The sequence below is a fragment of the Watersipora subatra genome, chromosome 9 (assembly GCF_963576615.1).
Source record: "Watersipora subatra chromosome 9, tzWatSuba1.1, whole genome shotgun sequence".
Classification (NCBI taxonomy): Eukaryota; Metazoa; Bryozoa; class Gymnolaemata; order Cheilostomatida; family Watersiporidae; genus Watersipora; species Watersipora subatra.
In genome coordinates, this window is record NC_088716.1 from 58,208,382 (window position 1) to 58,231,959 (window position 23,578).

General features: G+C 37.7%; 1 protein-coding gene across 2 annotated transcripts; it reads right to left on the reverse strand.

The window, feature by feature from the left end:
• Positions 1–1,800: 1,800 nt before the first annotated feature.
• LOC137404255 (centrosomal protein of 104 kDa-like) lies at positions 1,801–21,951 on the reverse strand. 2 transcript variants are annotated; one of them, XM_068090431.1, is made up of 22 exons: positions 21,902–21,951; positions 20,424–20,538; positions 18,425–18,516; positions 18,134–18,215; positions 17,823–17,961; positions 17,629–17,682; positions 16,201–16,342; positions 15,847–15,902; positions 14,788–14,943; positions 14,341–14,471; positions 13,217–13,312; positions 12,514–12,652; positions 12,089–12,312; positions 11,872–11,944; positions 11,440–11,505; positions 7,691–7,812; positions 6,134–6,368; positions 4,800–4,931; positions 4,635–4,693; positions 4,378–4,486; positions 3,979–4,117; positions 1,801–2,501 (listed from the first exon to the last, which is right to left on the reverse strand). In XM_068090431.1, the coding sequence occupies exons 2-22, from the start codon at positions 20,534–20,536 to the stop codon at positions 2,284–2,286; spliced, it is 2,577 nt and encodes an 858-aa protein (XP_067946532.1). In that variant the 5' UTR covers positions 20,537–20,538; positions 21,902–21,951; the 3' UTR covers positions 1,801–2,283. The 2 variants fall into 2 exon arrangements, with proteins under 2 accessions (XP_067946532.1, XP_067946533.1); XM_068090432.1 differs by having other exon boundaries at positions 20,424–20,563; positions 21,902–21,944.
• Between the last annotated feature and the right edge of the window lie 1,627 nt (positions 21,952–23,578).

Genomic DNA, 23,578 nt, shown 5'->3' on the forward strand with positions numbered 1-23,578 from the left:
ACTCTCTACATCAGGAGCATAGTGTGTCATCTCACTGCGTACCTGCAGTCACTCGCCACCTCAACCGCTTGAAATCAACTTGATAAATATTTTATAACTATTAATGGCCTGAGCGTAGATTTAGAGTTCTACCACTGTTGGCTCAAGCACAATTAGTTTATTTTTAGATTACCAAATTTCCTGCATTGAGAAACATTATTTACACTGAAACATGCTTGAGAGATATTCACATTTACAACCATGATGTGTGGGCCACATTTACAGTACAACATATAAACATACTTCACATATGTAACCATCATATTTCCATTTGTATAGCAAGAAACTTGGCCTATCGGTATATACTATTCTAATATTATATTTTCATATGTGGCCACTGCATATAACATGCTACATGCTCATTCAAAGATTGAGGAGCGCATTGAAAGTTTGACTAAAATGTCTAGTTTGGAAAAGTTGAAAATATGTTATTCCACCTTTTATGACTAACCTCACATGGAAATGCAAACAATTGGGTATATTAGGAACATCGTCATAAATTCAGATGCTCTTACCAGCCGTTGTATATATATCATTTGATACAAACTAAAGCTGACCAGCTCACTACCAAAAAATTAGCTTTATCACGAATATCTACCTCACTCTATTTTGAATTTTCTACAAGCTGTAATATCACAACTGGTAAGGCAGCGTTAAAGAACTATACAGATGTACGAACATACCTAACAAACATGCGACTCGTAGAAGCATTTGACACACCTTTCTCATCATCTTCGTAGAATTTTGTCTCTTAGCTGTTCAGCAAACTTGATTAAGCAAAATGGCTCTCATGAATATAACATTTCTTTTTACAGTTGAGCAGTAACATATAGCGCAATTTGAGACGCGTGCAAAATGCCTATCATGCTCTGGTTGGACCAGTGATTATGACTAACTTTGACAAATATCATTAATCACAGTAGGGAATGTAACATTATGCACAGCGCAAGCTTTAGACTTCCGACTAGAATAGCGCAGAGCTTTGTGCAAATTCTGCTGAGCGCTTTTCTACCAACATTCAATGCAGTCCAAAGGTGTAAACGAATAAACTATAATAACAGCTATATACAGGCAGAGAAACAGTCATCAGCAAATAACCCCTTAATCTGCAGTTGAAATATACTTAAAACTTCATGAAGTCAAGCAGAAATGTATTTTCTTTTGAACGATCTTCGACAAAATAGTTAACTTTCTGGAATCAACTCTATAAGCTTGCGCAAAACTACTTACAGTACAGTAGATCCTATAGTAAAACTACTTACAGTACAGTAGATCCTATAGTAAAACTACTTACAGTACAGTAGATCCTATAGTAAAACTACTTACAGTACAGTAGATCCTATAGTAAAACTACTTACAGTAAAGTAGATCCTATAGTAAAACTGCATACAGTAGATCGTATAATATAATAAGGATTGTAAAACACGGTGCAAATAAACAAAATTATTGTAAAGAAACAAGTCATTTACATACACTTCTCACAGGCCTTAAGGATCTGCTGCAGGAGCTTGTAAGCAACACGGCATTTGTGACACCTTTGTGCAGTCCATTATTACTTGTTGAAAACATTTAGACTCGGTCAAGTTTTGTACTAATTGTTTCACTTTTCAGAAAAAATCCATGTTATTAGAAAAGCTTCCTCATTAGCTCTGGAAAACAAATTTAAGCCGCGTTGCTGGTCGTGTGACAGAGAGAACACTACACCAAAACATAAAATCCCTGGAGCTACATAGTTATGTATATGCAACATATCCATAAGACTGATGGAAAAAATTATTTATTAATCAGAGTCTAGTAATAAACTTAAGCATTCAATAATGTACAATATTGGCAGCAGTAAATAAATAATCATATTATAATAGAAATATAAATGCTGATATTATCACAACACTCAATATTACAATAAATAGACACCGGCAGTAAATGCAAACTCTATATACATAAAGAATTAGTATCAGCTGGTAAATCCTATGTCTGTGGTGAATGAAAAAGTGGGTCCTGCTAACTTACTTGAAGTTAGAGATTTGGAGATCTGCTAGCAGCATGATCTTGCTGTCGTGTAGTCACGAAGGAGACAGTTTAGTTACTTGTGAATACTAAGTCTTTACAACTAGTGCTTTAGATAAATAAATAGCGAGAGCAGATAACTACAAGATAGAGGCATATCTCGCAAGCTTGGCCTTTTTAGAGCTTTCACGAGTGAAACTCTGTAATTCTCTTGACAGCTTCAGCAGGTGTTTTATGCTACTTTCGGCCTGTAGATTTACCGATTCGACTTTTGCCGACACCGGCAGTAGGTTTAACTCCTCCTTTAGATTTGTTCTTGTAGTTGTTATTATGTCTGCGTGGATTGCCTTTGCACGCAGACGCCATGTTAGTCATGAGATGATCCGTCCAAGAGTTGTCTCCAGCTGGTATGTTCTGGTGGCAGAGAGGACAGTGTGATTTCTTCGGGTCTGCCGCTACAATGATATGTTAGTGCATGCTATCAACCAGGTTTTATTCATCACAAATCATACCTGACAGCGAATGGCCTGCCCCATAATACTGATTTGTTCTTTGTAATGGTAACCAGACTGGCTGACCTTTTGAACCATGAATAACGTATAATTAATACACAATTAACGATCAATAATGTCTGATTAACAACAATCGGACTATCAATCTATCTTCTAGAACAAAAGGCTAAGGCATATCTCATCTAGGTTATACTGTCGAGGTCTAAGGCAATAAAATGAGTTAATGTCAAATCTACGGCTCTGTACCAAAAACACTGGCATACTAATGAGCGATTTTTGATCACTAAAGCCTGGTTTCCATATGACAGCGTAATGATCGTGCGCAGCCCAGTAATCGTGCGCAATGCATTTCTTGGGCGACGATGCAGTGTTTCCATATCGCACGTAAGCGTCATGCTTGCATTGGACAGGGTGGGTGATTTCCTTACTTTTTCGTAGGAGAGACCGATTTCTTCGGAAAACATCGCTCCATTTGAATTGTGGGATAGGTTGAAAAGGTCGGGCGGTGTATCGTGAGATACATCATTGCGCGCCACCATCTCAAGGATCCATTCTGTTGGATCCTTGCGATCAGCGTACGCACGTCACGCGATCGTCGTGCGTTGACGTTTTCATATCACCGCCGGCCTACGCACGACGTCGTGCGCCTTGTTGCACGCCTTGCGCTGTCATATGGAAACCAGGCTTTAGAGAATGAGATTTTAATTACGTACTCTGTTGGATAACAACAACTTCTATATACTTATATATAGCTCTATGTATTTATAGACAGCTAAACTAAAAGACTAAAGAATCATGCTTACATGCAATAAAATATATAAAGGTAGGTTCAATTACAATCCAAGTTAACTGAAGTTAAAATAATTCCATAAATTCTTTTATACTTTTTTACTTTATTTTAGACATATTGAATTTTTTTATCTGTTTAGACCTTGCTGTATGAAACAGTGAAAGCAAAATAGGGTGAAAAAAACGCTTTAAGGATAGCTGGGGCATCTATTACGGTATATATTTTTTAATTATTTTAGACACAACATTTTCCTTTTTTGTGTAGCATAAATCTTGTTGTGCAAAAAGTTAAAGACTCAATTTAAATTGACATTGAAAAAGTACGGTCCCTTTAGTTCAGTGTACAATTACTGTAATCATGGACCCTAAGCTAAGAGTAAGTGATAAGTAAGAGGGAAAGTTGTTGATACAAACCAATAATATCACAGTTACTATACAGTATTTGAATTAAGAAGGTAAGTTTAGTTTTATCCTTTTGAAAGGTCAAAGCGATGAGTTTAAAAAAATCTTGGAACGGAGGCTATTTATGTGAATTTTGTGCATTGTATCACATAAAATCCCTGCAAAGTAAACGCTTTCGGAATGAATTATTTACGTTATGAGAGCGTCTACTGCATAGTTTTAAACCTACGATTGCAGGCTTTGGCCTTGACATGCTCATCAAATTCAGTTTTGGGTATAGCTTCAGTGCATCGCGGACACTTGCTGTAGGTGCCTTTCGCCTCACATTCCGTGAGCAAGTGCTCTGTCAGTCCAGCTATCTCCACCACCTGCATAGTGTGTCAGACATCAGAGAAAACAGAGTCAACCAAAATAGAATAGCGTTATGTCCTTGGTTGAGTAGCGATGAGTCTCCGCTACTCTTTTCTAAGTTTATAAAAATGTAACCTGATACACCTAACAGGATGTAGCTGAGTGTATGCACCTTCTGAATGTAAAAGCACTTGCTATACAATCAACTAGTGGGAAAAAAGGATTTAATTGTATGTAACAACGATAGCTTTTAGGATTAACATCGTCTATAACTTACCTGCTTACAGTTGCTGCAGCGCTTTAACATCGGGCAACTCTTCCAGTAGTGTAGGTCAAGGCCTTCTTCCGTGAAGGTGTCATTCTGCTCGTTGCAGAATATGCAGGTGCTGCAGAGTAAACATTAGCAGGTGACACATTTAGCAGGTGACACATTTAGCAGCCAATCCTAACAGTTCATAAGCGTCTCAATAGTGTCGTTAAATTTCAAACAATTGAACAAAGCATAAAAACCGACGTGACAAGAAGCCTACTAACCGGTCAAATTTCGTAATGGTCGACATTGCATCTTCTTCAAGAGGAGGTACTATCGACTTCTAAAAAAAAAGGTAAAGTCGTCGAAATTGGCAAAATGAAAGACTAGTCTTGTTATGGTAGTGAGGAGCTGGTGAGCAGCATCATATCGGCATCATACGCTCCTACCTTATTGCTGACAGATCCCTTCTTCTTGTTGTTAGCTGGCAGGTTGGATTGCAACGCTCTCATTTGTGCGATTTGCCGTTGCAGATCCTCCACTTCTGCCTTTTTAGCCGCTTCATCTGCCTGTCGATTTTTCTGAGAAAAAGATAATTCCAATTGTTTCAGAGGAGTTTTTGAATGTCCAGAAAGTTGAATACTGTGTAGATATGACAGAGTACAGGATACAATGCTACTGCCGTTATCACAAGAGCGTGGTAGGTAAAATTCAAAGTCCCAGTACCATCAGTGTTCCTCAAGAATGCGGAAGAGTGACCAAATAAAATCTCTAGCAATAAAGTAATAAATAATGTATCTAAAGTATAGCATGATTACATGTAAGTAGTTCCTTCCACAATGTGCACAGCAGAAACCAATTAGAGTGAGCGCCCAAGACTTACAGACAAATGATACTGAAGCCTGCAGACACCGAGTCAGAACATAACTGCTTACAGTTAAATTATAAGAACTCTGGCAATAAATATTGTGCGAAGCAATAGAGCTTTAAAGATACTTACACCATAGTACTATAAGAGAATGATACTGCATGATACACTGCATTTTTCAACCATTAATACTGTACAGCAACACCAGTTAATATTGGTGTATGTTTGGGAACACATAATCGATTCCCCTGCATAGCAAGCAGAGTCATTCTTGTACAAATGAGCGGAGTTGGGAGGTCTCTTTCAATACGTCAAATCTTCCATGGGAAAATCTCTATGCAAGTAAATCCATCGCAGCAGCAAACATAACTTGAATCACTAATACATACAATCTAATAACGAAGGTTAATGTTAGCCTCGCATGTTTAAAGGATGGGGACCAATAAGGTGAGAGCTGAAAGGCTGGGGACCAATTAAGCGAGAGCTGAAAGGTGGGGGGATCAATTAGGTGAGAGCTGAAAGGCTGGGGAACAATTCGGTGAGAGCTGGTCATCAAACAATGGATCAACAAAATCTTGCAAATAACTTCTGTCCTTAGCGTCACAAACTCAAAGTTATGAACAGATTTCCAGGATTTTCCATAACCAGGTTTCAAGCATTCACTAGCCGCTTTCAACTAACCAGTTTGTATATTTAAAAGAGTACTTGTCATATCTCATGTGTTCACCTCACGCATTATCCTGATACCACAATAACTGTATTATCCTGATAACACAATAACTGTATTACCCTGATACCACAATAACTATGCTATCCTGATACCACAATAACTATATTATCCTGATAACACAATAACTGTATTATCCTGATACTACAATAACTATAGTGTGAGGTCATACGCCTGCTCTAACTTACCTCAATTTCCTTTTTACTAGGTTTGCCATCAATAACATCAAAGGCCTCAAACAACTGCCTATAGAGTGTATTTCTCCTAGTCTTTTCATCATCAGGTGGGAGATAACTTTTGACGGCGGAACTACGCTCTTTGTAAAGTTTGATAATAAGTGCTTCTGTAAGGGACCGGACTTGCCCAGAGTGATGCTGGAGAGCATTCACACAGAACTTCATCAGGTTATCAACAGTCAGACCACTGCAATGAGCATAATAACATTCATAAGAACACACCCTGCCATATGCTTTATCATAATACGAGCATCTGTCTGTCTGTCCGATGCCACTCTAAGCATTAGGAAAAAGATTGCTACACACAGAAATCGAACCGAGATATTCGGATTTCCAGCCAAGCACAGTACTAGCTGCGGCACTCGATCACCTTGCTGCATCATGAAATAATTATGCGCATACATATTACCCACCCGGGACTGCGAGCTTTTAGTACAGATTACTAAAGATTTGTTTAGTAGTCTACTTGCTGCCTATGATTTTTGTTAATACAATGACTCAATCAAATGTATTAGTCCATTACTAGGTTTTCTCCCTACCCTATGCTGAGCTCATGGAGGGTAGCCCCATCACTTTTGGAAGCTGATGGAAAGGTGGTCCATTATTAGTATAGTTCTACTCTCGCAGCAACACAATTATTGGCATGAACAGAAGCTGTGCCGAGCACCTTTGTCTGCATTTTGTAGAATTTTTTAGCGAGCCACGAGTTCACACGATAAAAAACAGCTCAGAGGTGATTAATTCCAGCAGCATTGGACCCTTGGAATTTATCATAATTATTATATACCTACCGAAGGTCATAAATTTTTTAATAAAAAACTGACAAAAATGTTGGTGGCTTCAATTAAACTGATTCTTTAGTTTCATAAGAAGCACTAGCTGGAAGCGCGGGTATTAAAACCAGCTTGTAAACAATGAGAGGTAGTGAGAGTTGCCTGCCACTTGCTATTAGCCTGGCACATTGCCAATGAATAACCTGAATAAGCTTACTAATAAGAGCTACCATTTCTCATTGCGTTACGCCATCACCTGGTGTCGTGACAGAGATCAGTAGCGTATTTGCTCTCATATAGTGACATATACTGCCTAGCAAATTTATCACGCTCATGTGGCTTAATTATTAAGGGGTTGGACCGGCGAACGGGAGGCGATCAGAATCTCCGATACGGATTCGTTATTCCAAGATATTAATAGCTATAGCTGAACTATCACAACGACGAACAAATACTCACACGACCAGCTTTGAGAAATATATAGATAGATGTTCAATTTGCATGTTCTAATTTTCATGAGAGTTAAAACAGGTAAAACCATTCTTTGAATGGATTCCCTGTTCTAGCAAAGACAGAAGTGTGTTGTACCCTATGAAATCACTCGAGTACCCTTGTCTACACATTCATATGGTGAGAGCTGTATACATCATCAAAACAGCATTGGAGTTCATAACGGCTTTTCAATACAAGAACTAAAATGACACAAAGGAATTACTGTGACCTGTTTCCAGCTCACCTGTCCTTGCTTGTCAGCTTGGTATACAACTCATCCACGACTTCCACATGACTCTGAGCGAGTCTAGGAGCTGTGTTCAGTTTAAATGGCCGCACGCAGAATAATGGTACAGCATGTGTTGCCTGCAAGATGAACATGATAACACAACTGTAAGCGTGATCAATTCAGTGAAGTCGTGCTTACAAGCCCTTGACAAGCCTATTATATACATGTATATATTGTCAAAAGTTAACCATGTTCACTAGGTTTACACAAACTGTATAAGTTTATTAGATACAGAAATACGATTTTTGAAAGGTTACATAGTTCAACCAAAAAGTAACAAACATTGCATCGACCAGCCAAGTAAATTAATAAATGAAAATCACCACTTGTTTGGAAATAGGTTATAGTGATCCGGAAACTAAAGAATGGAGCAAAACATTTATTGGTATTGAATTGTGAGTAACATCAAGTCAAACGATTACTAACACTACTTAGTGCATATCAATCAAACCTGACAAACGCACAAGCCATGCCTTTTACAGGTCTATTGGCAACCAACTTTAGAGTCACCAACAGAGAGCAGGCAAATTTCTCTATAACCCACTACAGTTGAACTCGACACTAACCAAGATATTAAGTTTGACATAAACGACTAAAATTATTGCCTCAGCTCACCGGTTGAGCTAGTGAAGAAGGGCACTATGAAGCACAGACCAGAGGCTAGGTGAGTTAAAGTGTGTGTGAGACGAATATGACAGTGAGATACACGATTTATAGACTAGAGCTGTCCTAACAAGAGATGTGCCTCTTCAAACCACTTGCCTTTCAGAAATTAATTAACTCATAGCAAACTGAAAAACAAATTTTTACAAAAGTAAATCTGTTTCTATGGCTACACAGAGTGATGGCTGGCACCTGTGAGAACATCGACATGTTTTCAGACAACTTTTAGTCTTGTGTCTGGGTGGTAAATTATTTTATTGCTAAATGTAACTTGTTTTGTAAGTTAACAGAAAAGATATTGGCCATTGCAATAACTCTTTTCACAAGTAATATCGAAAAAGCATAATTAAAATTTTCCTGCACATATAACTGCATTGTGCAACACGGATTGCGAGTAAATTTATACTAAAGTAGAAAGTGGATATAAAATATTTTCAGAATGCACATAATAAGAAGGCACAACTTCACAAAAAGCACATGCCTGTATAGCTGCTAAAAGATCACAATGATGTTCCACCCAGACATCAGTACCCTAAATCACCAGCCTGTGTAGCCGCAACTTAACAATTTGATCGAATAACGTATTTTCCAATCACTTTAGAATGGCAGTTCTCTGTTCTAGACAGCTCTTACTACACTAACTTCTATTTATTAGAAAAAGCAAATAATTATAGATTGATGACATACCTTGGGACCCTATGAACAAAGGAAATCGAAGGTAAAATGCAGAACAAAACAAATCTACCTAAAAACTCTACTCGTCCCTATTGACAGCATAAAGAGTAATGATTCATATAACCATGACAAGAAATATACACCTATAGACTACACGGAGCAGGAAAAAGGTCTTCAAATGTGATTCTTTGAAAAATGTACAAAAATGTGTTTGTGTAATCTAGGCTCTCCGGAGACCACAGTCAAGTCGCTGTCAAGTCTCTGGAGACCACAGTCAAGTCGCTGTCAAGTCTCTGGAGACCACAGTCAAGTCGCTGTCAAGTCTCTGGAGACCACAGTCAAGTCGCTGTCCTGAATGCTGGCAAATAAGCCGCCACTGGAGCTACAATCAAGTGTGGCGAGTGCTGACAAATGTTTGTAACGAGAGCTGAGCCAGTAGCGCATAGTAGATGCTATTATACAGATCCTACAGTCATCTACACATACATGTCCCAATACAACTATGTATAAGTAAATGTCAGCTCAGGTATCTCTCCTTGTTGCGGACTACACAAATGAAGTTATTAGTCAGTGATCAAAACACTACAAACGTCTTAAAAATCTACCAATAGAATTCTGGCTTGATGAATATAAACAATACATCTGGCCCAAGGTTTTACATACTGGTAATGTTTACCTAGTTGATTTTGTGAGCAATTGTAAAATTTGAAATTGCCTAAAATAAGGAAGCCTATAAACAGCGAGTCGCGTGTTCTGCAGATTGCACCTGTGGTTATTTGCAGCGATTCATCACGGACAATGGGCACAACATGTTATGATTGTTTTCCAACGACTCCACACATTTCAAGTTATTTCCCTAGAGATTCATTACTCTTTTTCATAAATATTCTGGATCAATATCAACTAATTTAAAAAAGGTGAGAGTAATAAGCGTCTATTCTATTTTACTACCAGCTGTTCTATATTCAATTCTATTTGTTAGCAATAAATGAGAACAAATCGCCGATTGACAACTGAATCAGCTACCGAATTGCATTGCTAAAGTACTGCTCATGTGGAATGACACTAATAAGAAGACAGCTGCCAAGAGCAGTTCCCAATAAACAAACAAAAGAGGGAAACGAACAGAGGGAGAGGTGGGGAGAAAGAAGATAGGAGTGCAGAGCAAAAATGGGCTGTGGGAAATAGAATATGGGAAATCGAGGTGATGAAAATGTAGGTCCGAGACAAAGGAATGAAGAGAAAAGGTGGTTAGAGAGAAAACAGGCTGGTGAAAAAGGTGGTTAGAGAGAAAACAGGATGGTGAAAAAGGTGGTTAGAGAGAAAACAGGCTGGTGAAAAAGGTCGTTAGAGAGAAAACAGGCTGGTGAAAAAGGTGGTTAAAAAGAAAACAGGCTGGTGTAAAAGGTGGTTGAAGAGAAAACAGGCTGGTGAAAAAGATGGTTAGAGAAAAAACAGGCTGGTGAAAAAGGTGGTTAGAGAGGAAACAGGATGGTGAAAAAGGTGGTTAGAGAGAAAACAGGCTGGTGAAAAAGGTGGTTAAAGAGAAAACAGGCTGGTTAAAAAGGTGGTTAGAGAGAAAACAGGCTGGTGAAAAAGGTGGTTAGAGAGGAAACAGGATGGTGAAAAAGGTGGTTAGAGAGAAAACAGGCTGGTGAAAAAGGTCGTTAGAGAGAAAACAGGCTGGTGAAAAAGGTGGTTAAAGAGAAAACAGGCTGGTGTAAAAGGTGGTTAAAGAGAAAACAGGCTGGTGAAAAAGGTGGTTAGAGAGAAAGCAGGCTGGTGAAAAAGGTGGTTAGAGAGAAAACAGGCTGGTGAAAAAGGTGGTTAGAGAGAAAACAGGCTGGTGAAAAAGGTGGTTAAAGAGAAAACAGGATGGTGAAAAAGGTGGTTAGAGAGAAAACAGGCTGGTGAAAAAGGTGGTTAGAGAGAAAACAGGCTGGTGAAAAAGATAGCTAAAGAGAAAACAGGCTGGTGTAAAAGGTGGTTAGAGAGAAAACAGGCTGGTGAAAAAGGTGGTTAGAGAGAAAACAGGCTGGTGAAAAAGGTGGTTAGAGAGAAAACAGGCTGGTGAAAAAGGTGGTTAAAGAGAAAACAGGATGGTGAAAAAGGTGGTTAGAGAGAAAACAGGCTGGTGAAAAAGGTGGTTAGAGAGAAAACAGGCTGGTGAAAAAGATGGCTAAAGAGAAAACAGGCTGGTGAAAAAGGTGGCTAAAGAGAAAACAGGCTGGTGAAAAAGGTGGTTAAAGAGAAATTATGCTGAAAAGAATGAAGCTGCATAGACAGAAAGCTTGATAAAAAGTTGGAAGCTGTCAGCGGATAGAATGAGAAATGAGAAGTGACAGCTTCATATTAGCATAACTTACCTGAAGCTCTGGGTACTGAGACATCTCAATAATCTGTGTCTTTGCTTCAGTTCGTGTTCTTGCTGCCTGCAACAATCATAAGAAGCAAGGCTAAGACCTGCAACCTGAATAGACAATTGCGTATCATTCACTATCGTCGGAATATCAATGCTTGAATAACAATAATGCAAAGAAGACAGGATAAAATGATGTTAAGAGATGCTGGATATTGGTTCAATTAAACACCTTTATAACCCATTTTACTGCATCTAATCCTTGCAGGGTTAATAATTATGCCTCTGATGGCTTGTAGGTGACTAAATATCAAAATAACTGATAAACAGGTGTTGTGAATGTGATTCACTTGAGCCCTGACAGCGATATAAACTGGCAGTTCTCCGGAAAATCCAGAACCAATGAATTAGCGGTGGATAGCTAAGACTCAAGACTTACCGTATCTCCTGTTTTATGCATTATTTCTGGAATTGTCTTCTCACAGGTGTAATGAATGTCATGCTTCGGAATTCTACAAAACAAACAACAACGTAGCGCTTGTACATGCAACAGGCAGACATGCATAGACTCTAACAACACACAAGGTACCAACCATACATGTACTTATTCTTAAAAAGGGCTCACAAAAACTTCCCATAGTATTGCTAATACGCACCTGTTGTTGGGGACAAACACGGTGAGGAGATACTTGAGAGCATTGATGGTGGACTTAAATACGGAGTGAACTGAGTCTTTCAAAAGCTTGTGTATGAGAAAAGTAGCAGCCTTCATCATAGCCTTAGCCTCTTCCTTATCCCCCTGGAACTCCGTGAGGCGATTAACAAGGTCGGACATGCATTCCTCTTTAGTTGAGTAGTTTCTCCCATATGCTTTCTGCACCTATACGACAGAATAATTTAAATAAAAACCTATTGTTTCAAGTCAGCCAGCAAAAAACTTGAGTGAATATAAAGTAGGGTAAACCAATAAATGCAGATAGAGAAAACGATGTGATGAGTGATCGGAATACCAAGAGGTTTCCGTGCTGTCAACGGAGTATCCACTAAACAATGTTATTAGGCTGATAACAGGAGTACCTACCAGCTCAACGCCAAATACATCTATAACAAAAGCTGCCTCCCTCTGATCTTTTTCTGTCATAAAACTCGTGTTGGCGTCTGATCTGTCTGTCTGCCCACCGAGAGTAGCATCATCCTCGAGCTCTGCGGGGGCGCTGTATCTGCAACATTGAGGTTCCTGTGAGCCGGCTGGATCAGCCAATGTTTCTACAGTCATCTCAACAGTTTGAGTAAAATAACTGTCACAATTCTAATAATTCATTTTGAGATGTTCTGTTTACTACTACAAACTTTACCAGCTTAACTGTAAGAGCATAACAAGGAAGAATCAGAGGCTTCCAATATACAAATCTAAATAAGTATACTAGAAAGAACATAACTCCTCATTTGTGAGGAGTTATGTTTCCTCATTTGTGAAGAAAAACCCCTCACAAATGAGCTGTAGGGGTGAATCACAGACAGCTATTCAATGAGACAGCTACACTAAATCGTAGAACAGCCAAGAAATCGTAGAAACTAGGTACTGTGCTAAGAGTTGGTCTGGAGATGGCATAGACTGGTAACTGCGTTAAGAGGTTGGTTGTTAAGAGTGTTGGTTGATCTAAAAATGATATAAACTAGGCAATGCGCTAATAGATTTTATCTAGAGATGGTACAAACTAGTTACCATGCAAAGAAAGTTGGTCTAAATGTGGTATTAACTGGTTAATTAACTGAATACTCACGACTGTTTAGGGCTTGGTAAAGCTCTGTCATCCCTATCTACCTGCTCTGTTCTTTTAGGACTAGGAGGGTTCTGTATTCGTGGTGAGTCTCTAGCACTAAAACAATCCTTTGTGTAAATCATTTCTTGCGTGTAGCTTAACCCCTACTATAAAACCCCTACGTCAAAGATGTGCGCTCCCCATCAACTTATTGTAAAAATTACCGCAATCATAGTCTATAACACCTGTAAGATTGATCAAAAAAAGAAGAAAAGTTGTTGATGCAATCCAATAATACTGCAGTTACGGTACAGCCTACAAATTAGAAGAGTTAAGTCAAGGTTTACCCTTTTTAGCATAGCCAAAGGAGTGAGTTTGAAAAAATCTTAGAATGGATTAGGCGATTTACATGTACTTAACCGCTCTTATAATGTAAATTTCCTATAACATAAACGCTCCTGGAACGGATTATTTACATTTTAGGAGCGCCTACTGTATATGTTACTGCCTTGAGTTTGACATTGTTTTGTTTGCTATGCACAGCTAAAACTGTAAGCGTATTATTTGGTACAATGAAGAGAGGAACACAGAACCTAAAATTATCAGCAAGCTACTAATTACTATGACTAAATCACGCTGGTTTAATCCTAAACCACTCTGTTGTGAGCAAATCAATCGAGCGCTAACAGAATAGAATGAATTAAAAGAAAAACAATTTATTATGAAGAGCCTGAATAATATAGAGGAAAATGGCAGGAGTTGCGAGCTCATGACAAATACAAAAATATATGAGAAGCAGTCTGAAAATAACAAATACCAGCGCGTCAGCACACCAGAAAAAACCATAACAACAAAGAGATGAATCAGCCACCACAGTTTTGATACCATGGCAAGACTTACAGTGCCGGAAGACGCCTTTCATCATTAGGGTTCCCAACCCTGGGGCTCACCATGTTCACAACTCTAGGGCTAGACAGATTAAAATAGTTGTTGCAGATGGGTCAGTAAATTTATAGGAACGAAAAGGGTAAAAATTAGATTCTGTTCCAGTTGTTGAAACAGAAACAACACGAAAAAGCCAAAATGAAAAATATCCATGCGTCTCCTTAACTACACATAGCTAGGAAATTTATAAGTGATAATACCTCTGACCAACAGTTGGAAGGGGGCTGGACTGACTGGGACGTGTGACTGTGGCCTTAGGGAGTGGAGGACTCGGTATTTCCTCTAGTCGCGAAGGAGGAGGCTCTACTCGGGGTGACTGCTTTACTGTATTCTGCATAGAGAAATCTCACCGAATTGTACAAATTTATATGCTTAGAATTTTAGCAGTGCATAGCGAACAAAACAATGTCAAACAAGACAACATATATATATATATATATATATATATGTTACATGATTTCATTCAGCATTAAAGGAATGTAGATGGGTTGAGATTAGATAAGTGAAACATGACTGAAAACCATAATTTAGGTGAAAATGCGCAAATGAGTTGAAAGGATTGAGCGTGCCTGTCAATTTTTGGGCATGATGCTGCTCTTCTAAGGTTCTGAGACCAACAACCAATTAAAAGATTGAAGCACTCTTACAGGGTCATCTTCAAGTATCCCAGCAATGTTCAATTCTCTATACATCTGCAGCCTGTATTCCTCCATCTGGACCTTCTTCAGCTTAGCCTTATCATAGTCCTCATTCTCAACCGCTTGCCTCTTCTCCACCTCATACTTGCCGAGCTTCTCCCCAACCTGTGATAGGGTCAAGGACAGACAAGCCATTAAAAACCCAAAAAGATATTGTCACCCCCTTCCCCAACCTGTGATAGATTGAAGGGTACTCAATAAGATATAATTTATTAAGGAAGGCATCAAGTACAACATCATTCTTTGGAGTCCTATTAAATCAAGCTTAGATAGTGTACTACTGAATTGATTAAGATTTGTCTTCTTTTTTAGTGGGAGCTAGTAACATGAGACTCATTAATGATGAGTGACAATCGAGCATTGATAAACCATATCGTGGTGTAACACTGATCTCCGAATGGAATTTTACCACCCTAGCCATCAATAGTCACGTGAGGTCATGTGATGTCATGATTCATGACATCACATGACCTCAAATGACTTACGACCTCACATGATGTCACATGATGTCACATGATTGACGATCTCACATGACCCAAGCAATGAAGAGAAGGCATAATTCACTGATGGCTAAAATTAATAACATAATGACTGCAGTTGGAACTAAACCTTACTTCGGACTAGTATGTTCCCCGAGTTAACTACAAATAACTAGATCAAAGTTGAATGAGCCATAAATAATACAAGTTGAGTTTCATAAAACAAACAGCTATTAGGTGGATATTTTCATAAAAAGTCTTTTTGGACACCTCGTACAAGCTATGAATTGAAATCCGCGCCATCCAATGTATGACTGACAGTAAAAAGAGTTTCTGAAGCTCAAATTCAGCGGGCTGCCTTCTTGATGCCAACTTATTAAACAAAACAGACGATTTTTTTTTTAAATAATCAAGAGTTAATATTAGGTGAACTCACTGAACTGGGATCAAACAAAGAAACAATGATTCCATCCGCTACGCATCTCCTAACGAACCTCACTCCATCTTCAAGTGAATTTAAAATACTAACCTTCTGGAGCTCCGCAATAGCTTGCTTCACTCTTTTAGCGTAGTCAAACTTTTCAGCTGCAATTATAGTTGAACATGTCACAACTTTCCAACCAGCTATTAGTTTGAACCCACAAAGGAAAAGACTTCAAGAACCAGCAGGAAATTAGCAAAATCGTAAGACTAGACTACAAGGCGCTAGAGAGACAAATTCTTCAAGTGATGTACTCTAGCCCAAACCTACAGGTTTGGGCTGTACCAAAACTGAACTGAAACCGAACTGTCATGCTGCCATGGGAATCAATGCTAACATCGGAGTAGGGCGCTGTGCATGTTAAAATAGCAGGCAGCAAAAGACGTGACCCTTTTTACTCACCTAAGACAGATTCTTGCTTTTTACGTTCCAGTTTGCGTATGATTTGAGCAACTTCCGTATCTTGATACATGTCAAACGCAAGGTCATCAAGAGGTGAAATATAATCAGGTTTCTGTTTATTTGTAGCCGAATAATCTTCCTCCTGGATGCAAAATCAAATGCAAAATTACACTAACCACCTCCCTAAGATTGCTTAGTTCCCACGAGCACCGATGCCCATTAAGATGTTGTCTCCACCTGTCGCATACCACACATCTACTCAACATGGCAATGAATTGCCATCTAATATTCCATAGCAATCACAGCAGTATGCACCAAAAGAAATTACAAGATTAAATCACAAATCCTGCAAAACATTAGGTTTAGCTAAATCCTGTTCAAAGAAGATGATTCATAATAAGACTGGTATTAGCCCAAAATGCATTCCAGCTGCTAAAATATTTTTACAAATCATTTGATGAACAAATAGAATATGAATGCAAACGCTGAAAGGGAAAAGTAAAAAATAAACACGATTGTACTGCCGGGTTACGTTAGATTGGTTGGTCATAACCTAGCCATCGGCGTCGCTGACCTCTCATTATAGGGTTTTGACTCCTAAACTAAATGAAGATGTCTGATGGCGTGAAGGTGGCAGGTATTGCTACAGATCACCTTAACAAAATCGGTAATAAAATGATCCAAGTGATCGAACAATATGAACTATGCATTATGGGGTAGATACGTGGTAGCTGTCTGATAGACAGCTACCACGTAGTAAAATCCCATCAAATAATGTACGGAGAGATATTCTAGATATTAAAACGTAAACATCCCCATTATTAGCATGATAGTGTTTACAAGCATTTACTGTAAGTAATACTTGTAGTACTGTAAGTAATACTGTAAGTAATACTGTAAGTAATACTGTAAGTAATACTTACAGTTGAGAGACAAATGAAAGAAACGTCTATCACACTGATGAAAAGCACTATTTATCTGAACACGAGGGTAACACCTACATTACACTCACTAGCTGCAATGTCATAGCGGCATGGATGAGTAGCAGTGTTCTATCAATGTGTCAAACGACCGGTTCCCAAAAAAGCCACTGGTAGTGACAGAAATGACATACAACTTTAAACTGATTTCTGCAACTGGGCATGTCTCTTATCGTCGAGGTTCCTTTGCCACCCCGCTCAGACATGTCCAGCCAAGATCACAAAGCTAATGTTCGTGTAACGATGCTCTTAAAACAAGTACAGCTTTTGTTTGTAGTTAGCTAAGCAGACATCATACTCCATATTTGAGAGATTGTTCACACATGGAAGGCTACTTTTTAGTGAGAAATACAAGGAGATGTACAAGTATGCAGAGAGAACGAATGATCATTTCCAGAAATCTACTCCACATTTTCATATCAATCGAGTGCATGCACTTACTACATACCTGGTTACTTTTATCCAAGTCATCTCCTATCACATTTATAGCTATAACTCCAACCTGCAAATAGGTACACAAAACATTCATATTTCTATAGAGTCCCGGTGTTGGCAGAGAGCGGTTCAAGACACAAACAGATATAAAACTAAATCCAATCCTGAACAGTTGACTAACGAACGAAGAGCTAATATAAAACTTACCTGATTGTAGAGGTTATACTTGTTCACGTGATTTTTATGGATGACGAGTTTGAGGTAAAGTCCGACAGAGTCGACATGCACCGATTTGAGTTCTCTTGCTTTGTAGTCTGTCTGCTCATTATCTGATAGAGCTACATACCTGAAAGAAGAACAATGACTCTTCTCTTGGACAACAAGAGAGTCATGTTTTTCGTAAGAGCTACATAAGTGGGTAACAGAGTTAACAAAACCAGACCCATGAACAACCATGACATAACATCGTTCTATCGGGCTAACAACTTTAAAGATTGGATGGAATACGAGAGACGTACCCTAGTCTGTTATATCGTGCATTCTGAAGGTTAATTGGCAAGTCAGGGGGAATATCTCCTACAAAGAACTCAACTCGACTCGCTACAATAAGAGAATAACAAACCATTAGCATAAATAGCAATGAAAGTGAGTGAGCTGAAATAATTCAAAATTCATGTTACCATATTGCGGAAATTTACACAAATGACTGTTTCTAGAAATGAAACGAATTTAGGTACGAAATTAATATAACTTCTTTGAGTTATGTAAGTGTAGAAGCAGTTATACAAAACAGTAAATTAATGTCTCACCTATGAGGTACTGGTGAGACAGAACCTGCACCTTTCGTATTCGACAACGCTTCTCCAGCTGTATGACAATATCTTGAGGGTAGAGACAAAACCTATAAAAACAAAACAGATGGTAAATAAATGCACGAACGAAGACTTCCTCAATTATTTGCTGTCTATATACAGTTAACCAGTCTGTGTTCAAACAATGATATACAGCCCCCAAGGATAGTCGACGGCAATCATGTGGACGGGGTTTAATGATCGAGCTCTGTTGGGATGAACCCGAACACAGCACCCGAACAAACAAATATGCTGAATAAAGCCCCTCGTAAATTTACAAATATTATGAACTATAGTGGTTATTTTACTGATCTGTTGAATTCATTTTGTTGTCAAATAAATATAGTATCCTAATATTGTCACCGTTATTATGAGCCAGTTGCCATTCACAAGCATTCCTGATATTAATAGTCACAATCGTAAAATAGCCCAAATTCGGTTTTATATTTAGATTTTGAGTATGAAAACTACACTGCACAGCTTTGCCTGCTGTCCCATCTTATTGGCCAGGTAAAACAATGTGACAACAATGAAAGACTTTGTCATTTTATATTAGGGGTGGCAAAATATTAATCAGAAACTAGGAAAAAAAGGCCATTGTTCGGGTATTTTTGGGTAGATTTAATTCAACTTTAAGCATATACACTGTACTACGACTTTTACCAATTTCAAAATTAGTAAAAGTAATTTTAAATGTTTTATTTTGCACGGATCTATTATTTTGATTAGGTATTACCCCTACATTGTAGAAATTCAAGGTTTGCTATTGCGAACCGCGGGGCCTACTGACTGAATGAGCTAATGACACGATAACAGCGAGTTGTGTTTTCCAAAACCTAACAAGGCAACGTGACCGCCCCACGAGAATTGTGTTAGCTCCGAAACCCAGGCCAGCACAATCCCAACAGAGCACGATCATTAAACCCCCCTATATGATAGCCGTCGCCTATCCTTGGGGAGCTGTATATCATTGGTTCAAATCAGTATTTCAACAGCGTGAGTGACGCACTCAAAACCATTACGTAATAAGTAGTGTGATACAATGATATTACAGCATAGAGCCAATCAAATCATAGCTTTGTCATCAACCAATTGAGCATTACCCAACAAATATGTAGTATAATTACTCTATAAGCCAGCTATTATAAGAACTTAGTACAAGGTTTCACAAGATTGAAACATTTTGAAGAGCTGAATCAGTATTTAAAAACTATTCAGGCTTAAAATTAATTGCGGAGAAAGAGAACATGTAACACTAAAGTTTAGAAATTGGAAATGTGTTTTAAGCTACACAAGCTTCCAGGATGAATCCCTTTAAAAGGACATACACCTAATTGTTCACTCTGCTTTTTGTTACTAAACTGGGGAAATTGAAAGAAAGACTAAGCACAGAAAACTGTTTTTTACTTATGGTTTTCTGTAGACGCATTAATATATAACTAGGTTAAAACCATCATGCATGGTATGATGATAAAACTGGCAAGCATCATAACTACATCTCAGTTCTCAATCTATGCTTCACACAGACACATGTAAGCTCAGAAATGTCCTTTCAGACCAGGTATATAATAATGTGAGTCAGATGCGTCCTACAATCATTGACAGCATACTTACTAACAAGTTAATTAAAATGCTAGGGAGAATTTGGCTGTAGAAAACAACCTTGGCATGATTAGGAGTTTAATAAGTGGGGAAACAACTACTAGTGTTCAATTCATGTATAGAAGCCTCGACTCATTGTAGTTTAAAAGAAATGCAGCAGGAATTCTGACAACCAGCAGCTAAAAACTACCCAGAATCGCCGAATTGGCTCTAAATCAGTCCTAAATTCTAAAAGATTGTGCCCTGAAATAATCATTGAGTTTTACTGATTAAAAAATTTTGAAAAGCACAGCTAGTGATACTAGACTCAATGCAGACGACCGCTGCCTATTAACTGGCAATTTAGTCTGTGTACCTGGAAGATGACCACCCTCTGGTGAGGGGACTATGGGTGTTAAGTTCTGTAGCTTTTAGATTGTCATCCTGACCAGAGACATGTACGACATGAAAAGCTACTTTCTCTGGCATTTCTGCAATGCACGCATGCAATATATCCTAAAAAATGGAGATCCGTCAAGTAGATGATGGCAGACAATGATTAAACAATAAACTTGTGTTCGTACAGCCAACAAGTTGCTGTTGAGTCTCTACAGTTTTATATGGTTACCTACACTTTAAAATTTTAATTAGAGACAACAAAATCTGCAGGTTATAAACTTTTTTAGAGAGAGAAAATGAGGGATCTCATAGATATAAACTCATATAATTGATGTAACATACTCATTATTTCTCCTCAAAATTATTAAAATAACAAATTATCTAGATGGACTAAGCAGACATTCTACATAACTTCACAATGTGTATGTAGTAATAAAGCAATTCAAAGTTTACTACAGAACCAAACAGGAAACTGCTCCACATCCATGCCAAATTCAAAGACATACGCCCAAAGAAGTTTGGTTAATGATGTGTATAATTACTTTGACATTGCTAGCTTTTCTCAGAAACATGTACAGTGAATTCTAATCTAAATTGGTTGAGGAAGTCAAAAATACTATAATAAAATTCAGCGTTACCATGAAAGAATATACCGAATTCACAATCTAGTTCAAGATAAAGTATCAATTTTTATGCTCCAATGCTTCACTATTGAAGAACTATGTTAAGAACATTTATTAAAAATAGAAGAGTTGTTTCTTTATGTTGAACCCTAACATTGTGTTGGCTATCGAACAAAACGAGTTGGTAATAATTATTCCGTAGTTTTCTATTTTTATAATTTATTTAAAAAGTAAGTGACGTATGAATCTACAAAGCTTTACTAGTTCTGTATATAATAAAAACTTGTTGTGGCTCGCAGAAGTTTATTGGTCTAATCGGAATAAGGCTGGGAAGCAAATCACTGGCTAGAAAGTGTGGACATCTCATCGTGTTTCAATAATTATACTAAATATTGAAAATTGCTTTGTAGTTGTTAAACTTCTTAAAACAAAATCAAACAAAAAAAACTGGGTATAATATTTTACAGATACGTTTGATCACTATTAAAATTTTATGCACGTGCAGTCAGAGTGTATTTTTTAAAATCTCTGTAAAAAAAACTATTATAAACGACACACTCCAATGAAATTAAAGGTAAACTAACAACATTCAGCAACTGTAGACATTGAATAACAAAAGTATGTAGAAGAATATGACTATATAACTCATTTAATGTACGTGTAGTGTGCCAGTTATTCAAAATCTCGAGCTAGAGACACTCAACATCTCATTTGCTTTAAAGCACGCCTAACGGATAAGCAAATAGATATGAGTCTGTGATGAGTGCGTTAGAAATACATTACGAAGCAAAATACTTTTCCAAAAGCAAATATTAATTTTTTGAACGGATACCTCCAAATTGTTTCACACTCCACTAGACAACCACACTTTTCAAAGTTAAAAATGTGTAAACATAATGAAGGGCACGTGATCGTTAATCTCGAGCAGAAAAGGCGTTACCCAGCAACAGTTAACATCGTCTAACATCTTAAATGCATAGAGCAAGTGAGAAGTTTCGGCTCTCGTAATACAAGGACGAACAACTCCGATATCTTGTTCTCACCATGTGTATGTATTGGTATTACAAATGATATAAGGCTGTATATCATTGGTATTACTAAAATATTTCCGCTATCACTGTAGCTTTACGATTCATAATAATGGTTAAAAAAATCAGAAAGAATTAAAAGTTTTCTTAATATTTCACTGCTAACATGATAGCCTGCTTCAAAAAGTTAAACATAAAAATGAGTTTGCTGCTTTCAGAGCGAGTGTACACTGCTGCTAAAAGTGATAGAAAGGATGCACACTGAAAAATAAAGTTGTTTAAACCAATGCTAGTAAGAAATTACATAACAAAAAATATTACATTTCCAATAACATGATCATGAACAGGAGTATCGATGATCTAGTTACTAATATCTGACAGAATGTTGTTTTTCAGTGGATACAATTGTGCTGAATATAAACTTGCAGAACCTCATGAGGACCTAAAAAGGTGTACTCAAGCTTATGTCATAACATAGTTCAAATGTGAAAGGGTTATTACTCTTATTCATATTATCATTAATAATTATTAGCGTTATTCTTATTAATACTATGAGATTTTCTACAGCTTTGTCTATCAGATGTATATTCCTATCATTGAGTTCTATTATGTTAAGATGGGTGGGGTGCGACTGTCCATAGGATTTTACACAACTGTAACAAAGCTACAGAAAAATTTTAACTTTTCTAAATGGACTTTTCATAATGCTATCCTGACTACATTTACGTCGCTAACTGTTAGAGTTTCAATCGCAGCCCTGGTTACTTTTACTGGAGTGTTCTTATTATAATTATTATAATTATTATTATTGTAAAAGTTTCTTCACAGTCGTGTGGTGGTAGGTGACTGGTTTTAGTCTGTGTTGAGTCCGGGTCTTTACAAAAGGCCAAAGTATCCAACATCTTCCTCAATTCCACTAAAAGAGGACCTTCCTCAAAATGTGAGCTGTTCCTAAGATGGCTGTCTTCTGTATAATCTCAAAAGACATGTTATTATTAAAAGACATTATTATTATTATTAGTGTTCAGCTGGCTGTTTTGTCTTTTTTAAAAGTTAACTGAGAAATTTTACCACTTCTCTAAATATTTTTGCTGATCATGGAAGTTCCCATTTTTTACGTTGATCAGTTCATTTTCAAAACCTCCTTCTGCCTCAGTGTTCCTATTATTACGTACGCTACATTCACAAAGATTCCCCATAGGTTTCTCATTGCAATTATCAAAACCTGATATCTTTTTTTTGCCTTTTCCTTGTCACTCATCAGCTAGGTGTGTTTAGGTTTTTTGTTCTTCACAATCATGTCCAGCCTTCTGGCTTGAATCACATGATCTGTTGAAATCCTCTTGAACAACCTTTTGCGTTATGACTTTCAAGTCACAATGTTCTCTATTTATGATTGACTGCATTTTAGCGAGTTAAATCCATAATACATTAAAATGTTCTAACGGGCTAAACTTACCGCTGCCTTGCGCTGTTTCTTA